The 12,206-nt window shown below is 47.2% G+C and overlaps 1 protein-coding gene across 5 annotated transcripts in view; it reads left to right on the top strand.

Moving 5' to 3' along the window:
* PHACTR1 (phosphatase and actin regulator 1) overlaps positions 1–12,206 on the top strand; it is a 549,001-nt gene that overhangs the window by 495,982 nt on the left and 40,813 nt on the right. For all 5 annotated transcript variants that reach the window (XM_055323081.1, XM_055323078.1, XM_055323082.1 and 2 more), the window contains 2 exons: positions 5,388–5,635; positions 7,956–8,112. In XM_055323081.1, coding sequence (XP_055179056.1) covers positions 5,388–5,635; positions 7,956–8,112 — 405 coding nt within the window. The remainder of the gene's footprint in view (positions 1–5,387; positions 5,636–7,955; positions 8,113–12,206) is intronic.

Here is a 12,206-nt window from a genome sequence, read left to right as displayed (position 1 = left end):
GTCCCAATAGTTTGATTTTGCTCTTGTTTCTGCTGCCTTAAGAGGCATAGCTAGAAAAATGTTGCTAAGGCCAAAAAGAGTCTGCCTGTGCTCTTTTCTAGGATTTTTATGGTTTCAGGTCTCATATTTAGATTCCTTAATCCATTTTGAGTTTATTTTTGTGTATGGTGTAAGAAAGCTGTCCAGTTTTGTTCTTTTGTAGCTGTCCAGCTTTCCCAACAGTGTTTATTAAAGAGATGGTCTTTTCCCCACTGTATATCCTTGTCTTCTTTGTTGTAGATTAATTGACCATATAAGCGTGGGCTTATTTCTGGACTCTCTATCCTGTTCTGTTGATCTGTGTGTGTGTTTTTATGCCAGTAGCATATAACTTAGTGGTATATCCTGAAATCTGGGATTATGATACCTCCAGCTTTGTTCTGTTTTCTCAAGATTGCTGTGGCTTCTTAGGGTTTTTCATGCCCCCCCATACAAATTTCAGAAAAGATTTTCTGATAGTTGAGATAGCAAATATTTGAGGCTCTATTGCAACTGCTCAACTCTGCCGTTTTGGAGCAAATGAGGCCAAGACAATCAATGTGATGAGGTTGTCAGATGAGTCAACAGATGAATCATCAGATGAGTCCCTTCACCATCCTGAACATTACAATACAGTGTCTAAGATGAAGCCTTTAAACTCAGTGCCCAAGGATGGCCTGACTGTAGCAAGATAGAACACTATTACCTACCCTGGTTAGTAAGATTTAAAATACTTATAAAGTAATAATGCTCTCTTATACATTTCCTCCACCTTGCATGTGTATAGTTAGTGGGGTTTGTGATTAATCAGAGTACACAATCCTTAGGTACAACATTTTGAAACAGGATGAGTTCAAATTCCAACTCCCTTCCTTTTAAAAAAAAAAAAAATATATATATATATATATATATTATTGAGTATCTCAATGTATGTCTTCCTTTTTTTTAAGATTTTATTTATTTATCTGAGAGAGAAGAGAGTGTGTACATGCACACAAGAGAGCATGTGAATAGGGGAAGAAGTAGACACCCTGCTGAGCAGGGAACCTGATGTGGGGCTGGATCCCAGGACCCTGAGATCATGACCCGAGCCGAAGGCAGATGCTTAACCAACTGAGCCACCCAGGCGCCCCCCAACTTCCTTCTTCACAACATCTATCCTCATGGGCTGGTTAATTACCCTCCCTCAAGCCTTAACTTCCCACTTAATAAAATGAGGATAATGACATTTCTCTTGCAGAGTTATTATAGAAATGAAATGAGATACCAGATATGGAAGTTTCTAAAACAGTGGACAATAGAGTAAATGTTCACTTTTCACTCCCTCCTTTCCTTGTCTATCTCAGTTCTTTTGCATATTTTTTAAAGATTTTTATTTTATTTATGACAGACAGAGAGAGAGAGAGAGAGGCAGAGGCACAGGCAGAGGGAGAAGCAGGCTCCATGCCGGGAGCCCGACGTGAGACTCGATCCCGGGACTCCAGGACCACACCCTGGGCTGAAGGCGGCGCTAAACTGCTGAGCCACCTAGGCTGCCCTTTTTTGCATATTTGATGAAGATGCCCTTTTTGTCATTAAGCCATTGATGAAAGTGCCAGCCAAGTCAGGGGCACCCACAGCCCTGCAATACACCACAAGTGCCCCCCTGAAGTTTTTTTTAAAATTCTTAGTACTCTTTGAAAATGATTTGCCAGCCTCTTAGAAAAGCTCCTAAATCTCAGTGATTCCAGCCCATATTCACTCAGCAAACATAATAAAAGTTTATTGAGTGTCTGCTTTGTGTCAGAACAGTGCTTGGCATCTGCTACAAACATGAGTAAGACACAGCCCTGCCCCTCCAGGAGACCCCAGCTTGGTTGGGGAGGGGAGGCAGCAAGCAAACAGATGTTCACAATTTTCACAAGGGTGGAGTCTCTGGAGAAAAAAAGCAAAAAAGCCAAGTATCTTTTAATGCTTTGTCCCAAAGCATCGCCCGGGACAAAGTATTAAAAGATAAATAGAAATCAACACAGTAAAGGTGGAAGGGGAGCACCTTTCAGTCCAGGAGCATGTAATGCATCGTTACATATGTTGTATGTGACCGAGGGAGGAGTTGTATGGGTACAACTGGGAGGAGGGCTGGGAAGAGGAGGGCTGGGAAGGGGGAACGAGGGTGGGTTTAATGATTTGGGTCGGATTGTGCAGAGGATTGCACATCATGCTGTGCTTGAACTACTGCTTCCAGGCTGATGGTTTTCACTTCTCTTTAACGATAAAATCTTTTACTGAGAGCAGATCTGCCAAGGGACAACTCTATTATAGAAAACCAGCCTAAGACTTATACCCACCTAGGTTTTCCCCTTCTTGCCTACAGCCACCAGGGGTGGAGGCCACAGGTGATCAGGTGCTACATTTATGTTGATTTAGTTCTTGGCCTTGGCGAGTAGAGCTCATAAGGTGTTAATGGGATCTTCCATTTGTGTCACTCTTGGAGCACTGGTTTTGTGGGCTAGGCAGGTATTGGGAGTTCTCATGGGCAAAGCTGTGAGATCTGGGTTTTAGCAAGTTGCCCTGACAACGGTGTGAATAGTCTGAAGCTGAGAGTGTTTTGAATTCACTTGGAAGGCTGCTGCTGTCAATAATAGAAGAGGGCCTCATTTCCAGGCACGCCCATGGCCACTTCACACGCACCAGCCCTGCTATCAAGGTAGGTTTACCCGGTGTTGCTCAAGGAGACAGGGACCAGAGAGTTTACATAATTAGCCCAATGTAAAGATTTGATAGTAAGTGGCAAAACTTGGACTCCAATCTGTATCTCGACTCCTCAGACTGAGATCCCATAATAAACTTTCCAGCCTCTGCTCAGCTAACTCTTCTCTCCTTTGTCTTTTCTTGCTGTCCTTTGGCTCACCAGTTACCCAATGTATGGGATCATCTGGGTATTTGTCTTCCACCCAGCACCTTCCTTGACATAGTTGGCAGCCAGTGGATATTAATGAACCAAACCCTTTTGGTAGATTCACTTCACTTCCTGGGAAACACTTTTTTTTTTTTTTAATCCTTGCGGTAAATTAGACGTTCTATCACCTGCTAGAGTCATAGAGGGAAGGGAAGGTGACCTGATTGGCCAGGTGAGATCTTCAGATGTGTCTGTAGTACCCGCAACAGGCAATCACTGATCACCATGACCAGTCCTTGTTTCACAAGGCTGGTGGCCTGACCACTCACACCTGCCACCACGACTGGCGGGGGCAGGGGTGGGGAGGCTCCTTATAATCCTGTCCCACTCAAGGCTTGCCCTTCTTCCCTTGCATCTCTGAAGGAGGAGAAACCACAGCCCCCTGTTTATCACAGCCTAGCTGTAAGGCTGAGCTTCTTACTTTTCTTTGCATAATATTTCTCCTTTCTCTGACCCCTTGAGATAATTGGAAACTTCTATCTTAAGGAATTCTTGTGCTTTCTCATTTCTAATGTTTTTTTTTTCTTTTGGCCTCCAGAGAGGCCACCACACAGGTACATCTATTAGCTGCTGATCACCCGCTCTCTCCCACGCAGCATATCCCCAGCTCCATGGTTGTATCAGAGCCATTGTTAATTAAGCTGTCAGTGATGGAGAGGAGAGGGCAGGGGTGGGGAAAACATGGGCCAGGCGTGCAATTACGTTTCTGCCTCCTCCATGTCTGCTTTCCCTAACTCTCAGTGTAGAAATCCAAGCACAGCTGGAATGCAGCAGGCACATAGCCCAAGACAGGGCCACGTGGCAGGCGGGCCCGTAGGTGCCCACCACCCAGCTCTTCTGTTTGCCACCTCTCACATGCTCCAACTGCCGGCTCTTATTGCCATTGGTATTAAATCAGGTGGGAAATGGACTCTTTACATGGCCAATGGCTAATAAGATGTTGCATTTTTGTAAATATGTGTTTCAGTCTCCCTCAGCCGTCGAAAGGTGTTTAAGTTGATTGAGTTCATTGCCTGGAACATCATAGCTCATAATGTGTTAACTAGATTTTCCATTTGTGTCACTGCAGAGTTATGTGCAAAACACAGAGAGGAAAACAGCTCTTTGGAAACAATAGAAGGAAGAAAGTTAATTGAATTTAAATCAGACATAGCAATAATTTAAAGTATAATGAATGTTTCAAAGGAGACTCATGCATTCGTATGTCACGAGTAAAATTTTTCTTTTGTATGAGATATTCTAATGCAAAGTTTATTGATATATAGTTGATATACAGTATAGCATAACCGCACCCCCCCCACGTTCTTGTGCAGGTCAGACATTCTTAGATGGTAAAATGCATTTGAGTCGCCTATGTTTACAAATTCCTTAAATGAAAGATATAAATGCCACTTCTAGTTAACCCAAAAAAGAATTATAAAATTGCACTGTGTTTCTGGCTCCATTTTTCTTGCTGGATTTCATTCAGAGCCTGTCCTAAAAAACATTCTAAAGTACTATAGAGACCTAGGAGAGACTCTTTTAAAATAATAATAATAATAATAATAATAACTATTTTCTTTATTTTTGTTATGCATTTCCTAATTTCCCTACAGTGAATTTATATGGCAAACCATTTTTAATTAAATTTGTAATGAAGCAAATCATTTTTAATTAAAATACATTTTTTATCTGAGTTGGTTCACCTTGATAGGTAAAACCAAGAAAGTCATCATCACTGCCCCCTGGAAAATTAGCCTATGACAAAATCAGACTAACACTACCCATAGCTGCTGAGAGTCTGGCACTGTCCTTTGGAGAGAAATCCCTCTAAGTCATCCATGACCCTGCCCACCACGATGATCATGCACATGTCTCCAGCCTTATGGTCCCTTGTCTGCTCTTCCCCTGCATCTCCATCCATGACATTTCAAAGAGTGTCTGTGAGACTCAGCCCCTATCAGTCATGCTGTATAGCTCTGAAAACTAGAACCTCATGCAGTACCTCTCTTTCCTAAATTCCTAGCTTTACCCTCCAATTAATGCTTTTACTCCTGCAAAACATGTGGGTTGCAGATGAATCTTGCTTTGATACTTGGAAATGTTGATCTTAACCATAAATATTTCTGGAATTCAAATTCTTTTTTTTAAAAAATGTTTGTGTTTTAATTTTTTTTAATGGTGAAAAATGCTCCAAACCAAAAAAAAAAAAAAATCACAACAACTTTAAAGTGTACAGTTGAGTGGCATGGAGATGTCCACACTGATAGGTAAGCCGCACCGCCATCCCGTCAGGAAACTCTGCTGCCCTGAAATAAGAAAGGAGATGTGAATTGCCCAGTAGACCCTTTGTCTCTTAGGATGGGACAAATGACTTTTTAAAAGATTCTAATGCATTTATGTGATGTGTTGGCCAGAATTAACATCCTCTTTCCTCTTCCTCTTCCAACAGCTCTGAACAGCGGGTCCCCTGCTCCACTTCTTACCACAGCTCTGGTTTGCACTCTAGTGACGGTGTCACAAAAGCGGGACCTCTGGGCCTTCCAGAAATAAGACAAGTGCCAACTGTTGTGATTGAATGTGATGACAATAAAGAAAATGTGCCTCATGAATCAGACTACGAAGACTCTTCTTGCCTATACACAAGAGAAGAGGAGGAAGAGGAGGAGGACGAGGACGATGATAGCTCGCTGTACACCAGTGCGTACATCCCAGCGCTTCTCAGAGGGTGGGAGGGCAGACTGGTGGAGGAGAGCTGCCCAGGGTGCCCCGCGCTCTGGCTTCTGATCCGGGCTCGGTGTCCACTCGCCCAGAGCCATAGGGCAGTTCAGTTGGGAAAATGAAAGGGTAAATGTCCTCCAGACACCCTCCTAGCTTTAAAAATTGCAACACTATGCCACCACTTCTCATCTCTTAGGTGGCTTTTTCTTTCTTTGACTCCTTCCCTTGAGATCCAACCCCCTTCCTCAAAAAAAGGGAGGGAGGGACCCAAAAACTCAGTTCCAATCTATAGCATACTCAGAAATACTAGCCATTGCGTAAGCAACAAATTCATTTAAAAGCACACCTCAAGGGGCGCCTGGGTGCCTCAGTCAGTTAAGCATCTGCCTTTGGCTCAGGTCATGATCCCAGGGGTCCTGGGATTGAGTCCTGTGTGGGGCTCCCTGCTCGGGGGGGGTCTGCTTCTCCCTCCTCCTCTGTCCCTCCCCCACCTTCACTAGTGCACTCTCTCACTCTCTCTCAAATATATAAATAAAATCTTTTTAAAAGATAAAATTAAAAAAAAAATAAATGCACACCTCAATAACTCTGCAAGGCCTGAATTTAAATGTCCTAAGGCCTTTCCGTGGAAGAGAAGCAATGAAAAAGCAAAGTTCCAAAATCTGGCTGTAAATAATAAATTCTAGTTAAATGAGTACAGACTGATTACTTGGTCAACTTTTTTTTTTAAGATTTTATTCATTTACTTAGCATGAGGGGGGGTGCGGGGAGAGAGAGAGAGAGAGAGAGAGAGAGAGAGAGTCTCAAGCAGACTCTGGGCTGAGCATGGAGCCCGATGCAGGGCTCAGTTCCATGACCTGAGCCGAAACCAAGAGTCAGATGCTTAACTGACTGAGCTTCCCAGGCACCCCTGTTTGGTCAACTTTTTAATGAATTTACACAATAGCTACCTTTTACTGAAATATATACTGTGTGCCTAGGTGTTACAATTTTATTCTGTTACATGCATCTTACAATACCTGCTGACATGGATGCCATTGGCCTATTTCACAGATAAGGAAAGAATATGGAGAGGAAAGGGACTGGCCAAGAACCTCAAATCTAAGAGGCAGCGCTGGGATTTGACTCCAGCTAGGTCTTGTTCCAAGGCCCTTGTTCTAAAACCAGTGGAGAAAGAAAGAAGACCAGCTCTACTAAATAAAATCCAAAGGAACCCCCAAATGTGCTACTTCCTAGTCTCTTCCTCTTGCTTTCCATGCACCAGGCTTCAGACAGCTGAATTGGAAAGCTGGGAGGACGCCTGGTGAGCAAGCAATGATATGGTCAAAATAATGTCAAGGAGACAAAAACCACAGAGGGGCCCCAGGGACCCATGACTGGGAGCAGTGCCCAGCCTCTGCTCACGTTTCCTACCCAGAGAATTGAATGGTTCTCAGCCTTGGCACCCCTGACATTCAGAGCAGGTAATTATTGCAGGGCCTGCCCTGTGCATTACAGGGTGTTCAGCAGCACCCTGGCCTCTGCCCACTAGATGTCAGGAATACCGCCCCCTCCACCGCACCCCAGTTTTGACAACCAAAATCTATCTCTGGACTTTGCCAAGTGTATCCTTGGCAGGGGGCGGGAAGTGGGGTGCAAAGTCCCCCCTAGTTGAGAACCGTAGATTTATTCCAATCATAAGGAAGCCCTGCCCTCTGCTCCATCCCAGAATGTTACTGGTTCCAGTGACCTCGCTTCCACTCAAACCCCAAACTCACCCCACTTTGCCCAACTATACTTTCCTTTGCATGCACGCCCCCCACCCCCAGCTCCACTCGGCTGACCTCTTGTCTCCTGCGATTGCCTGGCTTCTCCATCTTCTCTGAGGCTCCCCCCTGCACACGGCTGCCAGCTGCTACCTTTTTCTCAGCTGGCATCTGTCCCTTGAGTGCCAACCCCTCCTCTCTGAAGCTCCCCGTGGCCGCTCCAGGCCGCCAGCCCTTCCTTCTGTTGTGCTCCACGGCCCGGCCAGCCCTCCTTTGTGATGTTGCCTGCCTGCTGGGGTTCCTGGGGGCAGGGGCCAGAGATCCCATCACAGACTCCCCATGAGCCCCTCACACCCACAAGACAGTGCTAGGTCCATCGAACATGTCGGTTGCAGGAACTCTATCAGTGACCATTTGAACAAGGCCTTAGGCCACTCACAGGTGTTAAGCTCCTTGGGTCTGTCTTCCTGCCTCGAACCTCATGGCTCACCGCTGGCCACTGGAGCCCGGGCAGGTTTATGTCAGCATTAAGGACTTCTTTCTCCCTCTCGCAGCCTCCCTGGCCATGAAGGTGTGCAGGAAGGACTCCTTAGCCATCAAGCTCAGCAACAGGCCCTCCAAGCGGGAGCTCGAAGAAAAGAACATCCTTCCTAGGCAGACAGATGAGGAACGATTAGAGTTGAGGCAGCAGATCGGCACCAAACTCACCAGGTAGGACTGCCCGGCTGTCGGCTCTGCGGTCTCCATCCCCGCATCACTCCCGGGGGGTCTCTGGAAGAGCCTCCTGTGGGGACAACTAGCTGGAGAACAATCCAGGTCTTCTCCAGGGTTACTTTTATATAATCCCTTCCCCTTCACTCAAGCAGATCTTGAACAAAGGTTCGGGGAGAAGCTAAAGGGTGGATTTCCAGGGAGAATAGTGCCTGTAGGAGAATCACCAGCATCCAGTAGATAACGATGACCTGCAGAGAGCAGTTGTGGTTTGGTGAAGCTCCAGGCAGTCAGATAAACACATTTTCGGCTCTTCCTTGCAAGTGCATGAGGCCAGTGGTCCCCTGTGCCTCGTTACTAACCTGTGATCCTTCCTGAGTGGTTGCCTTTTATGTACAGATATTACAGACATAGGCTCAGCGGCTTGTTACATTAGTGCATTGAACACTTATGTGTGCGTCCACGATCTAGGGCACAGGAGTGTGGCATTCGTTAACGTCCGCCAAGCACTTGTCATTTGCCTGGCATTCTTCTAAATATTTTATGTGTATTAAATCATTTCATCCTCGAGCCTCCCTAGGAAATTGGGCATCTGTGTGCCCATTTTACAGAGAGGAGGCTGCCGGGTGTGGGGAGCTGTCGCTACCTGCCCCGTGCTGCAGAGATCGGCTCCAGGGCACCCCTGCATAGCCAGGTGTGTTTCGCCACCCTCCCCACCTTGGTCCTGGTCATGACTGCCTGGAGCCCTTCCTTGTCCCAGGTACTGTGCCCAGGCTTTGAGCTGCCCTCTGCCCCTTCCCAGCGGGACAGACCCAAGCAATCCCCTTGTTCCCTCTGCATATGCTTCTGCATTTGTAAAATGGGAGCTGTAAGGATTCAGAAACATAAGTAAAGCATTTTAAACACTCAGGTATCCTCCCAACAACCCCAGCCAGTAGCTTTCATTTTCTTCACAAATATAGGTGAGGAAAGGGGTGAGGAGAGAGCTTACAGGGCCATCGATGTCACCCAGCAGTGTGCTGGGGTTCAGCCCTCCCCCCTGACTTATGTCCTCACTTCAGGGCAACTTCTGGCTCATGGTTAACTTGGTTTCATCCCGGAGGGGGTTGTTTTCATGGTACGGGGCTGCGTAAATTGCTCAGCACCAATGGATGATTTGGTCTTGTGTTGTGCAGTCTTTAGAGCCCTGGGATGGAGATCTCTAAGCACCTGCCACACGCACGTGCACGCATCCACACACTCTTGGATGCTCGTTGAATGTGGTAACACGTCCAGGGTTTAGTGATCCAGGTCTCTGTTAATGCTGAGGTGACAGCTCCCTATGGCCTCCTGGGGAGCCTGCCCCATTGTTGGATTGTTAAACATTCCTCCTTCTATGGAACAAAAATCTCTGCCCGTGCAACTCTTCCCCCCACCCCCATCCTATTCTCTTCCTCCAGCGACTGCCCAGAGCCTCATCCCTGTTTTCCACCCTCTTGGAGACAGTGATACTCCTCTCTCAGATCTTTCGGGGCACGGGATGGGTGGATATGGTTGTGGGCTGTTTCCTCCAACAGCTTGTCCACGTTTACACCTGACATGAAAAGACCTGCCTTTTAGGGGACTGGTGGAAAAAGAAGGAGCAGCTCCCCCTTCCTTGAGGGTAGGCACCCTTTATCGTGATTCTTTGCCCTAAATTCTCACCTCCCCAGCTTTGCTACAAAACAAGCAGAGCCCCAGGTATGTGAGGGGGACATGGAAGGATTCCCTGTAGGAAGTGGTGTGGGGGAGAGGCCGGCACATCTGGCTGCCCGGGGCAGGGGGGGTGCATCGTCCATGGAGGGGGGGTGAGGAAGATGGGACGTGTAGAAAGTACGTGTGTGACTGGCCTCTCTGCTTATCCGTTGTAGAGCTGTTCCACCTGGAGGCAGCTACAGAGTAACAGGCCATGGATGTCCCACACCGCCACCATGACTGGCTGGCAGTGGCGGTGACGGGACCACGGGTTGGGAGAGACACAGACCCTGCATGTGCTAGGAGGAGTTCTCCACAGTTGAAGCCTCATCCTTGCATATCAACCCTTCCCACCCCTTCTCTTCTAACCACACTTCACTCTGCTTGGAATTCCCAAAATCCACTGAAGGGTCCCATTCCCAATGCTTCTCTCTCACCCTGGTCATGGCCTGGGGGCAGGAGGGGGAGAAAGAGGGGAGTTGGGAGGGCTGTGGTGGGCCGGCCTGCATCCTTGCCCCAAATCCACCTCGTCTTTGCTCACTCTTCCAGCTAGGGAGTTTATTTCCTCATGGCAAGACCCCGGGCATTTCCAGCCAGACTCTAGAAAGTGGGTCTGAAAGAGAGGATGTCAGGAGGGCTTAGCTGGTTGACCAGGTGTAGTACAGAGGCCAGCGAATCAGGGCATAGGTCAAATCCGCATCTCACCGTCGTCTTTGAGATAATGCAGCCACTGATTCACACCCAAGGAGTTTTCAGGGCTATTCCTTTTATTTTTTTAAAAGATTTTATTTATTTATTCATGAGAGACACAGAGAGAGGCAGAGACATAGGCAGAGGGAGAAGCAGGCTCCATGCTGGGAGCCCGACGTGGGACTCGATCCCGGGACTCCAGGATCACGCCCTGGGCCAAAGGCAGGCACCAATCCACTGAGCCACCCAGGGATCCCCTATTCATTTTAGAATAAGAACCCTTCTCTGTACTTTTAGCCACTCATTTCTCCTGAAGTCAGGGCCCAATGAAGGGGAAATCTGAAGAATCTGAAGGTGACTGTGCAGAAGTAGTCAGAGGGCAGGAGCCTTGGGTTCTAGCTCTGGTTCTACAGTTTCCTGAGCAGGCATCTGCCCTGGGCCTTCACTTCCTAACCCAAGGGGATTAGATTAAGTCATCTGATGACCTCGTGCCATTGGTGAGCTTTATTATCAAAAAAGTAACTAAAAGAAGGTAGGACTCCGCATTAGAGCTTGCAGTTCTGGGGCTACACTGCTGCAAGGAGGCAGTGAAATCGTGCTGGAAATCTTACGTGCTTTGAAAAGCACATAGCCACGTCTGCGGTGCTCGTGGAGTGACAAGCAAAACACAAAACATAATTTTAGCTTGGCAGTTTTAATAGCATCAAACAAACAAACAAACAAACTATGCAGCATTCCAAGAATAATCCCAACTTGGGAGTGGGAAGCAGAAACTCCAAGTAAAACGATGTCAAGCATTAAAGGCAGGGTTTCTACATAAGAATGCAAAAACATTGTTCTTCCAAAAATATGTTCTCATTGATGCTATTGGGCACTCTCCAAAGCCTCAATCAGCAAGTCATCTGGATGTTTTGACGGTAAATAACTATTTCAGTCAGTTGCCATTTGAGAAATGTGGGCTGCCCTAGAGACATGAACAGGGTCTACTGGGTGAACATTGCTCTGTGCCTTCTGTTTATAAACTCAGGATGGGTGCAGAGAGCCAAGGGGTGAGCAAGCCTGTCCACTGGGGTGTTGGGGGAAGGGAGCAGTACAAGTAGCGGAACTTCTATTTAAATTTCTTTTGTATCATTCTTCTTAAGCTGATGACTTGCGTGTGTATTATAATGCACATGGTCTATGAGTGCAGTAGCACTGATACGAAGCTGAAAGAAATGGCATGTTTGGGGGTGCCCGCCTAGATTATACTGATGGAGCCATGGGTCTAAAGGCCCCTTCTCAAGCTGTGTGAGGAGGACTTTTCATCCCTGGTGACCTCTGGTCATGGAAGTGTGCGAGCTCAGAGCAGCTCCTCTCCCCCACCTGAGCCCTGCCCAAGTGCAAGACCACACTGCTTTCTCTCGGGGCCTCTTCTCGGGGCCCTTCAACCCAAACCCTAGGAGGTGGTCAACATGATCACGCCTTCTGGCTCTCCTCCACTTTCCAGCTTGGCGCGTTGACTGGCTCAAGAAGTAAAAGTCTCCCTAGAGGCTGGAGCTCAGGGCCACTGGGGATGGGGCTCTCAGGGACTGAAAAGAAGCACCCCAAAATGGCATGCGCTTGTCTCTGAAATATCCTTTAGAAAGTCATCCTGTAAATCACCAGGACTGCTGGTTTTCAAAGGAAAGAACAGGCCCATGGCCCATTCGTGG

The sequence above is a fragment of the Nyctereutes procyonoides genome, unplaced genomic scaffold (assembly GCF_905146905.1).
Source record: "Nyctereutes procyonoides isolate TBG_1078 unplaced genomic scaffold, NYPRO_anot_genome, whole genome shotgun sequence".
In the NCBI taxonomy this organism is placed as follows: Eukaryota; Metazoa; Chordata; class Mammalia; order Carnivora; family Canidae; genus Nyctereutes; species Nyctereutes procyonoides.
The sequence above is the reverse complement of the archived record's forward strand: the minus strand, read 5'-3'. Positions and strand labels throughout refer to the sequence as shown.